The sequence below is a fragment of the Sorex fumeus genome, unplaced genomic scaffold, assembly GCF_029834395.1.
Source record: "Sorex fumeus unplaced genomic scaffold, SorFum_2.1 ptg000024l, whole genome shotgun sequence".
Lineage (NCBI taxonomy): Eukaryota > Metazoa > Chordata > Mammalia > Eulipotyphla > Soricidae > Sorex > Sorex fumeus.
In genome coordinates, this window is record NW_026606081.1 from 55,999,959 (window position 1) to 56,015,658 (window position 15,700).

Below are 15,700 nucleotides of genomic sequence, written 5' to 3' on the forward strand. Positions count from 1 at the left end.
GGACAAGAGGGACAGAAGGGCGAGGGCAGGTCTGCTGAGCCGCCTGCTGGGGGAGGGGTGCTGACAGGCGCAGCCCACTGTGCTCTCCATCGGGAGTGGGGAGGCTCTTCCGCAGGGGCCTCTGGCTAAAGACACTATCCTCACAGCATGGGTTCTGGGGCATCCTGGCCAGTCCCCTCCCCCACGGACTGCCCAGGCGCCTGGAGCACCTGGCCGGCTCCCCAGGGTGCAGGAACCTGGCTGGTGCAGGAGAGGCCCGCCCTGCGCCGCCTGCTGTGTCAGGGCTGCTCGGGGCCACTCAGCAGAGATCTGGGCCAGCAGCTCCATCGCGGAGCTTTGCATCGTGCTGTAAAAACCAGGGCTTGAGCAAGCAGCTGGAGAGAGTCCAGGACTAGAGTGTTTGGGGTTTGGGGGTGGAGAGCGGGGGAAGGAGCGGGAGGGGCCAAGGGCGGCAGCCGCTCCTTGCTCTGGTGGTGCAGGGAGGACTGAAGTCGCCCCCCACTGCGGCGGGTTGGAGGGCGCTGCCCCAGCCACTCCTGAGGACCAGCTGCTGGAGGAGCCGCTCTCCCTCCCTCCCTCCCTTCCGGGAGGCAAGTCTCCTCCCCACGTCCCTCTGCTCCTCCCCCGGCCGCCGGTTCCCAGAGATGCTGCTCACTCCCTCCTGGGCTCAGCGCTGATGTCACTGGCCGCGGGAGCATCAGGAGCCTGATCACATGCTGGTCCAGTCTGTGATGCAGACAGGCTAGGAGAGGGGGTGTGTGGGGAGGGGGCTCCCGCGCAGATGCCCCCTGAAAGTGCAGAGGCAGTCGCGGCAGCATCAGCCTGGCTTGGATGTCTGGTCCTTGAGCCCCAGAAACTCCTGAACAGTGTTTATTGGGACTGACACTGGGGAACTGGCCCTTCACCGGGGTCTCTGCTCTCCTCTCACCCAAGCAGACTTCCGGGACTCTGAGGAGACTGTGGCCAGCAGGATGCTCTTCCCCACCTCTGCGCAGGAGTCTGCTTGTGGCCTCCCAGATGTCAATGACCTGTGCCTTGGTATGCAGGCCTGCAGCCTCACGGGCTGGGACCAGCCCTGGAGTACGCAGGATTCTGACTCTGCACCCTCGAGCAACACACAGCCAGGTCAGTGCCGGGGTTCGGGGGGGCCCCGGCAACAGTTGCTATCTCCCCCTCTTGTTCCCCCCACCCACATACACACACATACAACACGGAGCTGTTTGCAAGATCGGGAGACTGGCTGAGGGGGCAGGACAGATGGCTGCTCACACAGGCAGCCGTGGCCTTCCCGTACCCTGAGCAATCCCCTGAGGTATCAGCCTGCACCTAGGGGCCTGGAGAAGCGTCCCCAAGGCAGCAGCTCCATGCAGAGAAGCTGCATTCCCCCTATCCCAGCCCAGGCCTACCTGAAGATGATGAGGCAAAATACTTTTAGGTAGGGGAGGGGAGTTCAGAACGAGCATTGCTGGGGTCCAGATCCTACTCCGAGTGGCCTTTAGAGTTGGGGGTTGCAGGTGGAGGAAGGGTGGTCCCCGGGCTACAGCCCAGGAAGGGTCTTACCTCCAGCAAGGCAGGCAGGGCCAGGGGCCGTGACTTTCTGTGGGTCAGGAGAAGGTGATGCTAGCAGGGGTAGGTGGGGCGGCTTGCCCTCCAGGTCAGGGGTATCCCCCTCCCCTGGTCCTTGTACCTCCATTCTGAAGGGGGTCCTGGAGAAGCCGACCACTCTGCGCAGGCCCGCCCCACCCGTGGATTCCTTGTGACTTGGGCTGGTCTGTTGGGAAGGAAGGTAAGCTAAGAGATAGTTGGTACCATGAATTTGCATCGGCTGTCTGGTGTGATCTTTCCGTTAATGAAGAGGCTAGCCCTGACACCACCAAATCAGTGAAAAGATTCTCAGTTGCAGGTGCTGTGGGAAGATAGGGGTGGGGCCGCCAGAGACAGATGGTGCCAGCAGTGGGCTCATGGACTGGCCCTTCCTTGTCCTTGTCCAGAAACTGGCTGTCCTGACCAGTATACAGTCCAGTTTTCCAGTGTCTACCCTCTGTGGCACAAGCTTCATTTTCAGAGGCTTTGCAGAGCCTAGAACCTCTGTGTCTGCCATTTCAATGCCCCAGGCCTGTGCCAGAGATGTGGGTCCTTAATAGCAGAGCTTGGTCCTCAGGGGCACGTCCAGGTCCCGTGGTGATCTGTTACGAGGTTAGGCCTGACACCTTCACTGAGGGTTCCAATGCCACCTGTACCTTGGGCTCTCCTGTGCTACTGAGGGGCTCATTGGGGCTGGGGTCCTGCAGACAGAAGCCTGCACGCCACTCTGGGGCTCTGCAGCTAGAGGCTGTGGACCCCTGCTGCTGGCTCTGCCCACCTCACATGGCCCTCACCAACCTCCCTTTGGGACTGTACCAGACACCTTGTCCAGCGGGAAGTGACCCTGGGAACAAGCAGTCCTGGAGGATTACATCCGGTGGGGTGGGGTCAGTCCTTTCTCTGGTCCAGGGTGGGGCTGACCTGCTGCTTCTGTCTGGCTCCTCTCCCTGCCACCTGGGAATGCTGAGGGGTCTGTGGTCTTCCTAGGCTAGCAACTGAGATCTTAGAGCTGGGTGTGAGGCCAGAGGGCGGTGCCACCCACTGAGGGTTAGGGTCCTCTGGGCCCTGTCAGGTCTCTGCAGTCCTCTTGTCTGCATGTCCCAGCATGGCATGTGGCTCCGCTCTCAGCTGGATGAGAAGGGCTGTGCCTGGTCTCCTGTGCAGCCCAGTGGGACAGGCCACCTGGGGCCCACTGGCAGTGCAGAGGGGCTGTGCATTCACTGCCAGTGGCACTTGGTGCCTGGTCAACCCATGATGAAGATGTGCTGACAACAGAAATCAGGAGGTGACTGGGCATGAGCTGGCCTTCTGGGCCAGAAGGGAAGATGCTGGAGTAGCACCACCAGGATGGGGGAAGGGCCGTTGGCTTGCCCTGTGGACCCCCGTGGGGTAGAGCCCAAGCAGTGTTGCAGGAGGTATGGGTACTGGAACCCAGGTTGGGGGGTAGCCTGGGGGGCTGGAGCCGCGTGCCTGGGCGGGGTCTTTTCTGCATCTGAGCACACTGGGTCCTGCTGTCCTGATATCCGTCTGTCCCCCCACTCCCTCAGGTGCAGGCATCCACTGGCAAGCACTGCTGCCGCCACACTTGGGTCCTTTGTGTGCTGGGGGAGCATCTGAACGTGCACGTGATGACTCGGCCATTGAACCCACAGGGGCTGACAGAGAAGGTAAGTGGAGAAAGTCAACAGTTGGCTAAAAATATCCTCCTGGTCTCCTACACCCCCCCCCCCCAGGCTGCCCTTGTGGCTGGAACTGTCCACCCCGTGGAGCCCTATGCTTGGGACACGCATGCAAGAGGACAGAAGTGTGCTGGCTACTGGCCCCTTGGCTGCCAGAGCTGCTCCCCAGTGAGCAGTCAGTGACGTGACCCCAGTGACCCAGATACTTGCCGTGTAAGGGTCCTGTCGCGCCCCAGACTTTGGTTCCTAAGTTCAGGTAGCCCCTTTATAGAGGAGGTGCTGGCTGCTTGCCCTGCCCTCGCGTCCCAGCTAGTGGAGTCTCAGTGCTGAGCAGAATGGAGGGAGAGCTGGATCCCCAAGCCCTCTCTGCTCCCTCTGTTCCCTGCACACATGCCCCTATCTGTCTGGTGGGCCTGTGTGAGGTGGGTCACTGTGGGGCAGTGACCATGTACGAGAGCCTTCAGCCCCTCTTCAGATGGACATGCATAGTGGAGTTCTGTGCCAGGCCTCAGCAACCCAGCCAAGGCGACTACCTCTGCTCTCCCCACAAGCCAGGAGTTGGCCGTGCGGGCCTCTGTGTCCCTCCCGCTTTGGCTTCCCTCTTTGTGACCCTGTAGGTTATCTTGTGTGGTGTCTTGCTCTGCCATGCACTCCCCCCTAAACAAGGCTCCATCTGTCTATCTGCAAGCAAAGTAGCTGCTGGTCCCTGTGGGCCGAGGGTCTGGCACCAGGCCCCCCAGGTGGGAGGTCTCTGCACTTCCCTGGGCAGTGCTGAAGAGTTGTGGCTTCCCTGTGAGCACAAGGACTGGGCAGAGGGGCCTGGGTCTGTCTCCTGGAGAGCAGGGCTTCAAGGGTACCTGGATGCAAGGCAGCTGTGACCTGGTGTTTAGTGTGGAGTCTTGTTTTCCAGTGGGTCCCTGGGCGTCTGTGTATTTGGGCATAGGGTGGGGGGGTTGACTACGGGACTCTGTTCTTTCCTTCCAGTACTCAGCATGCTCCAGAGCCCACTGGGCAGTGCCCGGAGGAAACCCCCCTTGAGCTTCCTGCCTTCGGAGCCCCTGGGGTCTAGCGTGGACAAGTTCCCAGCATCCGCTGTCCGTGGGTTCCAGCTGAACACCCCGTCCACCCTGGAGTCCCATTCCAACAGCATCATTGAGACCGACACCAGTGGCTTCAGCTCTGGATCAGATTATATCGCAGAACTGCTCGTGAGTCGTTGTTAGGGTGGTGTGAAGGGAGGACTATGTTGCAGGATGGGGGCTCATGCCCACAGAATTAGGGGGTCCTAGGAGGCCACAGCAGAAGCTACAGGACCACAGCTCACAGCAGAGTAGCCCTAGGGACCTTGCAGCTGCCCTTGACCAACACAGGCATTGTTTTTTTTTTTTGTTTGTTTTTTGTTTTTTTTTTTGCTTTTAAACGATGTGATACATGGCTGGAGAGAGAATATGGGGCAAGGTGTTGGCTTTACCAGGGTCAGTGCCTGGCACCATGTATGGTCCAGATCTGGCAGTACAGTTCTAAAGTACTAATCAAATCTGTTCACTGTCTCACTGCTAAATTTTTAAAAGTTGAAGCAAAAGAAACTTGAAACCGTATTTTAATGTTACACAACAATTCCTATTTATAGATCAAACTACTCTGTTACTAGCAGTGTGATCATAGGAGCCAGAGGGATAATACAGGGGATAAGGTGCTTTCCTTGCATGCAGCCAACCTGGGTTTGATCCTCAGTACCACATAATATTCCCTGAGCACCATTGGGTGTAGCCTCAGAACCACACAGAAACAAGTAAAGGTGTTCATAAAATGTTGATTCTTGGGACATTTCCATTAATCTGAAAAACACGGGAAAAAAGAAATTGTAAGTGCTGAGTCGTGCCCGTGGGTCTCAGTGGCCTGGTCGCCACTCAACAAAACTGCCTTTTCCTCCCTAGTCCAACCTCCGTATTTCCCCGGCCATTCCCTTCCTGGCCGGGGCTAGTCCCAGAGACCCCTTACAGATGAAAGTCGGGACCCAGCTGGACCAGGAGCAAGCTGCACCTTCTGCTGTCACTTCCTCCTCTACCAGTGCATCCAAAGGGTGGCCATGGGCATCTATGTGGACACCTAAGGACCCCTTCAGCATAGAGAGGGATGCCAGAATGCATCGCCAGGCTGCAGGTGAGTGCGAGATGTCGCAGGGCTGTCTCTGCGCCTCTGCTCACAGTGTCCCTGGCCAGAGAAGGCCCTGCTCGGCTCTGTGCCAGCGCCTAGCTCCCTGCGGCTGAGCAGCATCTGCAAGCAGAGAGCCTGACACCAGGTCATGAGCTGTCTCTTGCTGTCCCTGGAGGTAACCCCTGGATCCAGACCCAGAGTCATCTGCGCTGTCCCCCTCCTCCATCCCCCCCTGGTCTCTGAGTTAGAGTAGACTCTCCCTCTGGCCTTCTCTTGATGTATCATTTGTCACCTTTTGAGGTAAGGGACAGTTTGGCCTGGGTGTCAGGCCAGTCTCTTAGCTGTCAGGTGCTGGTATTTGAATCCTTTAAAGGCACGGCAGGCCTGTGTCCTCCTGAACCCGTAGAAGTGTGGGATGCCGTAAGGACATGGTCAGCAGCACCGTCTTGGGCTCTGGCTCTGCTACACCACAATTTGGCTCATCCACACACTTGTCAGTGGCGCCTAAGGCCCTGGACCTAGCTGTGGTTAAGGCTGGTTTCACTGGGACCCTTAGGGCAGGAGGAGGCTCAAGGGGCAGCTGGTTGGCACCTCCCACCAACCCAGACAGCTCAGACCCCAGCTCTGCCAGTATGGGTCTGCCTGTGAGAGGCGGGTCAAGGGCACTGTGGTGGGGCTGCGGATGGACCATCTTCCTAGAGCTGAAGTGAAGCTGGGGCATACATTGTGGACCCCAGAAGCCTGCGTTACGTGGGGTCGTGCTTATCCTGTCAGTTCCTTGGCAGGTGTAGAGTGCTGTAATGATGCTCAGGGTCACAGCTGTGCGGTGCTCACACACACCTGTGTGGGACCAGTGATTCTGGGATCCCAGCAGCAGAACAGGACCTGCTTGGTGTGTGGGGGCAGCCATGGAACCACTTGCATGACCCGACTTGTGGTGGGTGTGGGTGACTGAGTCCCTGAGCCCTCCTGGGGCCCAGCGGTGGTGGTGCTGAACCCTCCTGCCAGCTGTGAACGAAGGCCCTGGGGAGTAGTGGGACGGTCCTCCCTGCACACGGGGAGAGAGCCTGCAGCAGCCCCCTTTAGATGGTTGGGGTGAGAATTGGAGCAGACGTTCTGGGCGGCCTATACCTTGGGGGAGTGTGGGCTGTGCTCACTCCAGCCTCACACCTGCTCCGCTGCCCTCGGTTCTGGTAGAGTCAGCACGGTAAGACTCTGGCTCACACTGGGTTGATGGGGGTCGGTAAGAGTAGGCACCTGCAGGGGTCTGTCAGGGCTATGTGTGCATTGGCCCCCTGGGTGCTTGCCACGCCAGCGCCTAAAGTCACGGTGCCAGCTTCTGGCCCAGGCTTCCGATCATGCAGACTTGGCTGGGCACGAGCCAGGTGGGCCAGTGTGTCCTGGAAAGGTGCCCTAGGCCCGGGCACTGAGTTGGTGGGTCTCTGAGCCCGTCTCTCTGTCCCCCACCAAGCTGTGAATGAAGCCACATGTACCTGGAGCGGCCAGCTTCCTCCACGCAACTATCGGAACCCCACCTACTCCTGCAAGGTGTTTCTAGGAGGCGTGCCCTGGGACATCTCAGAAGGTAGGTGCTGTGGACGGGCACTGCTCTTGGTTTGGGCCCCCACGTCACTGGTGGCGGGTGGCGTTCTCAAAGAAGGTTCAGGAGGAGTAAGCTGGCTCTTCTCATCAAGGCCACCAAGTCCTGAGGGACCTGAGTGGGGACATTGTGAAGACCTGTTGGACGCAGGAGCCCTGGGGCCCTTGCCCACATCTCCAACGCCCTCTGGGTCTCATTGCAGCTGGGTTGCTTAACACCTTCTGCGAGTTTGGCTCTCTGAGTGTGGATTGGCCTGGTAAGGATGGCAAGCACCCCCGGTACCCGCCCAAAGGTAATATGCCCAAAGGTAATGCCAACATGGTAGGCGCTTCTGTTCTCCTCGCCCCGCACACTGAGGCTGCATGTGGTGATCTGTGGGCCCCAGCACCCCTCCAGCCTCACACACCCTCGGTATCCCTGGTCCCAGGGTCCCTTCACCCATTCACACTCGTGGGGGCGGCCCCAGCCCCCTTACGTGGAACTCCACACACTGAAACGTATCCTGGGTAGCCTCGCAAGGAGGCATGGGAAGCTGGCCTTCACCTGCTTGCTTTGCCCTGCCTGTTGTCCTGGCCAGACACTGAGCTCCCTCCGAGCTGCAGCCAGCCAGATGTGTTACCCCCCCGCCCCCCCAGTCTGGGAAGGTGGGACCCACCTCTGCGCAGCCCCTCCCTGTGCCTGGGCTCCCTGAGCAGAGCCTGGCCTGCACCCCACGCACTCTGCTCCCAGGGCACTGACGGCCGCTTCCTTGGGAGCAGGATACGTGTACCTGGTCTTCAAGCAGGAGAGGTCTGTTCGCGCCCTGCTGCAGGCCTGCTCCCACGACCCGCTGAGCCCTGTCGGCCTGAGCGAATACTACTACAAGATGTCCAGCCGGAGAATGCCCTGCAAGGAGGTGGGCGCTCACCTTGGTCCTACTTGTCCAGTGTGTCGTCTCTGTCCCCCGGTCTCCAGACACAAGCCTGTGTGCCTGCAGAATCAGCCCTTTCCTTTTCAGATGCCCCAGGCCACAGATGTCAGGCCCCTACCCTTTGCGGGGCCCCGTTGTCGGTGGGTGTGGTGCTGGTTCTCAGTGACTGTGCAGGCTGCTCCCCACTTGACGCTCACCCCATCTGATGCCTAGACTCAGGGTGGGTAGGGAGGCCTGAGTGAGAGTGCAGCGTCTGACGCTGGGCCCGTCAGTATGTGCGCAGAAACGCTGCTTTGCCTCTGTTCTGCCTGGACTCACCCACTTTAGGCTGATTTTCAGGTGCAAGTGATCCCCTGGGTGGTAGCGGATAGCAACTTTGTACGGACCCCGACTCAGAGGATGGACCTCAACAGGACCGTGTTTGTGGGCGCGCTGCATGGGATACTCAATGCAGAGGCCCTGGCGACCATCCTCAACGACCTCTTCGGGGGAGTGACGTACGCCGGCATCGACACCGACAGGCACAAGTACCCCATTGGTGAGGGAGGGCCCACTCTGTGCTGGGACATGGGGTGGCACAGGACGCAGCTGGCCACAGTCCACCTCTGCTCATGTGGTGGGACCAGAGAGGGCAGCCCTGCCAGCCAGGCTTGGCCATGTAGTTAGACAGGAGAAAAAGTGCCTCATGGTGGGGGTGTGAGCCAGCTCCGTCTCTTCTCAGCTTTTCCTCTGCAGGGTGGGCTTCCCTGTGTGGTGGGCTTTAGAGGCCACGACTCTAGCATGGCTTCTTGGCCCCCGTGTGCCCAGGCCTGCCCACAGAGTGGTCTGAGTGCACCTGGGTTTCTGCCCGGGACAAGTCCTCAGAGGCTTCTCTGTCTGGCCCCACATCCTGCCCACTGGGGAGGGGCCTGGTGCTGCCCACGCTGTGGGATAGGGCAGCAGGGCCTGAGGTCGGGGCACTTGCAGTCTAGCTCTTGGCCACATTTTTGATCACTTCGGGTCAGATGAGACGCAGTCACTTCCTTTGTGCTCGAGCCTGGCAGCTGGGAAGCATACAGGGAGGGCTTCCAATTCTGTCCTTTGCCACCCAGGGCAGGGCTGCTGCTAGTGCTTATAGGCTGCCACCTCTGTCGTTCCAGGGTCTGGCCGTGTAACTTTCAACAACCAGCACAGTTACCTGAAAGCAGTCAGTGCTGCCTTTGTGGAGATAAGAACTAATAAGTTCACTAAGAAGGTGAGATGGTGGCAGGGGGCTGGGGGAGGTGGGATGGAGAGGTCTTGGGGTGGGGGAGGGATTCGGCCTTCCTGTGGGTGCCTTCCTGCTGTGGCAATACAGCAGCCTCGCTGGCTTGGGTAGTCCCTTTGCCAAGGAGGCTCAGAGAGTGTCACGATGCTGCTCTGATGGTAGTGGCTGGCCCTTGGCCCCAGTGCTCCCATTCTCCATGAGCCAGAAGGCCTAGAGACCAGAGCATAGTGCCTGCATTCTCCTCCTCCTCTCTGCAGATCCAGATTGACCCTTACCTGGAAGACTCCCTGTGCCACATCTGTAGCTTACAGTCCGGCCCCTTCTTCTGCCGGGACCAGGTGAGTTGCACATGTGAGTTTGGGCAGCCCCTTAGGTAAGCGTGCCCAGTCCAGCTTGGCGGGGGGCGGGGGGCGGTGGAGAGGGCAGTGCAGGTGATGGGAGTGCTGGGAGCTTGGCTCAGTCCTCAGCCCCTCATGGGCCTCTGGGCACAGAGCCAGGAGTTGCCCCTAAACAAGGACTGAGGCTGTGTTGGAGCCAGGTTGGCCCCCATGTTTGTTTGGGGTGGGCAGCAGTGCGCATAGTCCAGAGGTGCTCCTGGCTCCCTCAGAACTCAGAGTGGGGGGCTTGCTGAGCTCTGTCAGGCAGGCTTGCGGGTGGTGGGAAAGTTGGGGAAGCTGCGGCTCACTGGCAGGGCCCAGCGCCTGTTCCAGGCCTTTCTCAGCTCTCCGAGTCCCTGTCCCCTGGCCAGCCTAGCTCTGAGCTGGGTCTTGCCCCCGGGGCTGGCTCTGCTCGTGGGCCCAGAGACAGATGGCATGTGCTCATGGGGCTCCTCTCCCATGACACTCGGGGCCCCTGGGCACCAGTGCAACGGCTGCTGCCCTGATGCCTCCCCTCCTCCCCCAGGTGTGCTTCAAGTACTTCTGCCGGAACTGCTGGTACTGGCAACACAGCGGGGAGGGTCTGTACCACCACAGGCCCCTGATGCGGAATCAGAAGAACCGGGAATCCAGCTAGACTGGCCGGCTGGGCAGCAGCCTCTACCCCTGCCACGGTGACCAGGGAGCCTTTGCACTTGCTGAATCGTCTTTGTTTCTGCACTGAGTAATGCACAATGCGTTTTCCAGGTTTCGTTTTCCGGGGTGCGCCAGGGGAAGCAGCCTCCGGCTCACTCTCCAGGTGACTCTGTAGTCTCCCAGATTTTATTTCCCCATTTGCCGATGAAAAGCAAAAAAGGAACTACCTGTCCAGGAAGTATTGCCACGATGCCTATTTATTGAAAGAGCTTTTTTACATTCCTGCAATACTGGTGACGACGACGACGTGCAGGCCTCGCTGCTTTCTGCAGTTGCCGGATAGTGCCTTTCCATTGATTTACCCCCACCTGAACGGCATAAACTTGAGTGTTCAGCTGGTGTTTTTTACTTACACAACAAGGAGACTTTGCTCTTCATTTAAACCAAAATCATATTTCATATATTATGCTTGAGGGTTTTTACTAGTCACTTTTTACACTCCTTAAAACAGTTCAGTCGTTTGAAACAAGAGATTTTCTTTTCTTTTCTGGCGGTTTTAACATAGCATCTTTGTGTCTGGGGACTGCTGGTCACTGTCTCGGGCTGCAGATCAAGAATTTTTGTAACCAAAAAAGAAAATGGGGAATCTGAAAGTGACGGACAGCCAGCACACGAGCCAGCGGCTGCTGTACATAGTTTTGACCGTTTACTGCACCTTCTTCTGTTGCACTTGCGTGGGGGAGGGAGGTTGAGAAGACGTTTCAATCACAAACTCACAGGACTATTTTCTTTTTTAACTGTGCGAGAAAGGGCTGTTTTTTGATGGGGCAGGTTTTAGGCTCGGGGAAGGGGCGGCAGGTACCCTTCCTTATTTCGTTCCTGGAGAATCGATGAAGCCACAGCTACCGGTACTGAAATGTGATTAGAATGTGAAAACGTGACTTTTCCTTTCTTTTTAAATTTTTTTCCCCCTTAACCAAACCTTACCCCTGTTGGGAAGCTGTGTGCCAAAGAAACCCTGTGAGCCCCTCCCCTTGGCTGAATACATGCGTCTTTGCATACCCCCCCTGCCCTGTGCGTGTGGGAAGCTGTGTGGAGTCTCTACCTCACTGCAGTGTCCGCAGAAAGACTGCACTCTACAGTCCTGTGGAGTGAGCTGTGCTGTGTTTTTGGGTACACAATAAACATGTTGCAGCATAACCCTGGCCTGGTCTGTGTCAGTGTGTGTGTGTGTGTGTGTGTGTGTGTGTGTGTGTGTGTGCGCGCGCGCGCTCTGGACAGAGACTCCAGCCAGGAGTGGGTGGGACCCTCCTGTGGGAGGCCAGCCCCTCCCTGGCTGAGACCCCTCCCCCCGTAGCTCCACCTAGCCTAGCCCTAGTTGGAGGAAATGGAACTGCCCAGAGGTGGGGATGCTCGCAGCTTCTGTAGCTTGGGTGGGTTGCTGGGAAGTGTCCACTTCTGGGCGGACTGTGGGGAGGTGTCCTTTCCTGTGTGACTCGAAAACCCAAAGTTAGCAGAGAAAGCAGGCGACTCAAAAGAATAGCTGAGAAATAGGATGAGACGCTCTTAAGGACACAAGGACACAGGGACAGGATACCCCAAGAATAACCCTTGAGAATAACCTTGGAATAACTCCTGAAGATAACCCTGAGGATAATCTGATTTATAGCTGTCCAACATTGCTCTTTTCAGTTGCCAAGTGAGGAAAAGAAAAAAAATGGTTTCTAATCATCCAAGGCTAAACCGCGGTTAACATTTAGCTTCTGTACTGAAATATACTTGCTTAGAAGAAAGCCAGTTGATGTTGCCAAGGAGGATGTGATGAGAATGGATAAAAACTGCCTGGACTCAGTTCTGGGCTGTCAGTTGCACCAAGACCCTGGCGCTGACTCAGCAGCCCCTTCAGTTTAGTTAACAAGCATGTTGGAGACTTAGTGGGCCATCCCCCTTACCCCAAAGCACTTGGCCTGCTCCTGGAGGCATCCCTGCCAGGGTGATCACACCTGGGTACATAGGCTCACGCATGCTGTTGCTTGGGTATCCCTGGTCCCTGGGGGCGAGGAGCCTGCTACGACTGGGGGCTCAGCACAGTTGAGGCCTGTCCCTCCCGGGTACCCCCAACCCACTGCAGGTCCACAGGTGCTGCCTCCACCTGCAGGGTGGAGCCTTCCCAGAGCAGCTAGCACAAAGTGTGTGTGGGGGGGGCGCCTTTGTAAGCTGCAGGGAGCCTGCAGGAGGCCACACGCGAACTCGCTGACCGCGGCGGGGGTCCTGGGGTCTCCGAGTCCCGCCGCCCACATGTTCCTGCGTGAGAGGCCAGCTCCGCCCAGGGGGCGGGGCGCAGACCCGAAGCCACGCCCCCAGCGCTCAGGCACCGCCCCCTGGAGGGCAGGGCCGCGCTTCCACTCCGCTCCAGCAGGGGCCGCTGTGGCGCGCCCGCCGGGACCCGGCGCGTCCCGGGCGGAAGAAGCCTTCTGGCCCGCGCCTTATAGGCCTCGCTGGTGCTTCCTGCTTCCTCTTTCGCCGAGACCCGCCGACATGGTAGGTGCCCGCGCCCGAGGCGGCTCTGCCCGCAATCGGCCTCCATCCGCCCCTCGCGGCGTCCCTCCGCCCGCCAGCAGCGGCGCGGGGCCCCGGGGGCGCGGGGCCCGGTGCGGCGGGACGTGCGGCGGCCGCGGCCCCGCACGGCCGAGCCCCGGAGCCCCGGAGCCGCGCCGCCCGCGCCGGCCTTGACCCCGTGCCCCCCACCCCCCACCCCCGCAGGGCCGCGTTCGCACCAAGACCGTGAAGAAGGCGGCGCGGGTCATCATCGAGAAGTACTACACGCGCCTGGGCAACGACTTCCACACCAACAAGCGCGTGTGCGAGGAGATCGCCATCATCCCCAGCAAGAAGCTCCGCAACAAGATCGCCGGGTACGGCGCGGGCCGGGGCCGGGGCCGGGGCCGGGCGGCGGGGGCCGGGCGGGGCCGCGTCCCTGACCCCTGACCCCTGACCCCCGCCCGCCGCCCCCGCAGCTATGTCACGCACCTGATGAAGCGCATCCAGAGGGGGCCCGTGCGGGGCATCTCCATCAAACTGCAGGAGGAGGAGCGGGAGCGGAGGGACAACTACGTGCCCGAGGTAAGCGCCCAGCTGCCGGGCCGGGGTTGATGGGGGCTTTCCGCGGGGCGGTGGGATTGCTCCCGGGGCCTCCGCCGGTGCTGACCACCTGGGGGCTGCTTGCTTCTCTGTAGGTCTCGGCCCTGGACCAGGAGATCATTGAAGTGGACCCTGACACTAAAGAGATGCTGAAGCTCCTGGTGAGGGCCTGGGCCTTTTCTTTCCCTACCTGGGGCGGGGGGGGGGGGGGGGGGGTCGTGGTCTTCCTCTTCCAGGGCCCTGAAGGCACTGGCTTCGGTGACATCACCTCCTTTAAAATGCCAAGCTGGGGGCGGCGGGACCTCAGGGCTCCCAGTGGCCTAGGGTGCAGACTCTCCTGCCCACTGTCTCCTGTTGGCCACTTGGGGTCGACCCACCCTCGAACACTGAGGGGCTGCAGTGGGCCTTTCCTGTATCAGTCCTTGTGACAGGAGCAAGTGCTTCCAAGGCTAGTAGGTCATCGTTGGTACTTTGAACCTCTTGGGTCTCTGGCACCCACCTTTAGAGAATTGCTGTCATGGGAAACCTGCCATCTTCTTGAAATAACCAACCGTGGTGTTTTTTTTGGGGGGGGGGGTGCGGTCACATCCAGCGATGCACAGAGATTACTCCTGACTTTGCACTCAGGAATTACTCCTGGCAGTGCTCTGGGGACCGTACGGGATTCGAACCCGAGTCGGCTACATGCAAGGCAAACGCCCTACCCGCTGTACTATTGCTCCAGCGCCTAATTATCACACAAAAGATTTGGTTTTGGTGGTGAATTGTGGGTGGCTCCTGAGGGGCGACCATTCATTCACTGCTCCCTGGGTTCCAGCATTTGGAGTGCAGGGAGCTGGGGTCTTGCAGGGATTTGTTCCCTGGCAAGAGGCTCAGCCTTACAAGATTGGAGGGTGGGGTCAGGCTGCCCAGACTGACCCTATTCTGTTCTTTCAGGACTTCGGCAGTCTGTCCAACCTGCAGGTCACCCAGCCTACCGTTGGAATGAATTTTAAGACACCACGTGGAGCCGTGTAAATTTGCCTTGCTGTGATATTTTCAGTAAACTTCATAAAACACCTTGGCCTGTGTCATCTGTTGGTGGTTACTGGTGGGGGCAACCAGGCACCCTTTGCAGTGGCCTGCAACAGGAGCATCTCAGCTGCCCTCAGGGCAGGGCAGCTATAAACCAGATTGTCTAGCGCTGAGGCCTGTATGTTTTGCCAGCCATGACCGTGACCCCTGGCTCTTACAAGTGGGGTGCTGCTTGGCCCTGCTGCTGTGCTTTTGCCAGTATGCAGAATCACAGCTGTGTTGGCAAGGAGGAGGGAGGGAGCACGATCAGGATTTAGTGGCTTCTCCCTCCTACACTACTGGTTCTTTCCTGAGTCAGGATTGATTGTTAGTGGCTTTCAGCTCAGTTGCTGGGTTTCTCTGTTGGAACTCCCCAAAATAGTTGTATCTGCCCCCAGAGGTGCAGGGCCTATTCAGTTCATGATAACAGCATTTTGGCCAAGTGGTGTATCTTATAATGATTTCTGTTACAGAGTGACGATACACTGGGGGTGAGGGGGGTTGAGATCTTTTGTTTTGGAGGTCACACCCAGTGATGCTCGGGTTATTATTGGCCTTGTGCTCAGGAATTACTCCTGGTGATGCTTGGGACCATATGTGATGGCTGGATCAAACCGGGGTGGGCCACGTGCAAGGCAAAGACCCTACCTGTTGTACTATTTCTGCGGCCCCAAGATCTTTCACTGCACCGGGGCCCACTTATGGCAGTGCACCTGTGATTGCCTGGGCCCCTGTAGTACCAGGACTGGACCTGGAGCTGAATGTGCTCCCTGCAGGAGTCACGAGCTTCTCTTTACTCTGATCAACTGTTTACTTTTTATCCCATAGACACTGGGGACTCACTTTCTGTGTATATTCTTGGTATTACTCTTTAGAAAAGGTTTTTCTCTTGGGCTCATAGACTAGGGGGTTAATACTGGCACGGGGTCAGGCCCTGGTCTGAATGCAATCCTGCCAAAATGTCACCTCCCGTTGGCCCCCATCAGGTACCTGGTATTCATGGTGAGAAGTGGGGGTTAGAAATGGGCTGAACTGGGCATGGCAATGTTTACATCTTCTGGTGACTTACAGTGGCGGGATGGGGGGGGCGCATAAGCTCCGTGAAGAAACTTTGTGTCTCCAGCGGATTCCAATAACATCCGTTCTTCCATCTGCCAAACAAGATTCAGCGGAAATTCTAATTAAAACTATTAGAGGCTGAAGTAGTAAGTACTTCCTGAGTGGGCGGTCCTCCAGTTGCCGGTGCGATTTGTCATTCGAGGCTAGGCGGGCTGACGCGTGCGTCCACTAGCTCCTCCCCCAGAGGGAGTGATTGGC

General features: G+C 58.5%; 2 protein-coding genes across 4 annotated transcripts; both read left to right on the forward strand.

The window, feature by feature from the left end:
* The first annotated feature begins 493 nt into the window (after window positions 1-493).
* Window positions 494-11,389, forward strand: CPEB1 (cytoplasmic polyadenylation element binding protein 1). Of its 3 annotated transcripts, none has more exons than XM_056113976.1 (11): window positions 494-1,125; window positions 3,132-3,251; window positions 4,248-4,471; window positions 5,201-5,426; window positions 6,892-7,005; window positions 7,223-7,327; window positions 7,779-7,915; window positions 8,270-8,468; window positions 9,070-9,164; window positions 9,434-9,514; window positions 10,080-11,389. In XM_056113976.1, the coding sequence occupies exons 1-11, from the start codon at window positions 972-974 to the stop codon at window positions 10,188-10,190; spliced, it is 1,566 nt and encodes a 521-aa protein (XP_055969951.1). In that variant the 5' UTR covers window positions 494-971; the 3' UTR covers window positions 10,191-11,389. The 3 variants fall into 3 exon arrangements, with proteins under 3 accessions (XP_055969951.1, XP_055969952.1, XP_055969953.1); XM_056113977.1 differs by having other exon boundaries at window positions 495-1,125; window positions 7,223-7,312; XM_056113978.1 differs by having other exon boundaries at window positions 495-1,125; window positions 7,223-7,276.
* A 1,275-nt stretch (window positions 11,390-12,664) lies between these two features.
* On the forward strand, window positions 12,665-14,393 carry RPS17 (ribosomal protein S17). Its single transcript, XM_056114249.1, has 5 exons — window positions 12,665-12,730; window positions 12,953-13,104; window positions 13,207-13,312; window positions 13,426-13,491; window positions 14,267-14,393. The coding sequence occupies exons 1-5, from the start codon at window positions 12,728-12,730 to the stop codon at window positions 14,345-14,347; spliced, it is 408 nt and encodes a 135-aa protein (XP_055970224.1). The 5' UTR covers window positions 12,665-12,727; the 3' UTR covers window positions 14,348-14,393.
* The last annotated feature ends 1,307 nt before the right edge of the window (window positions 14,394-15,700 follow it).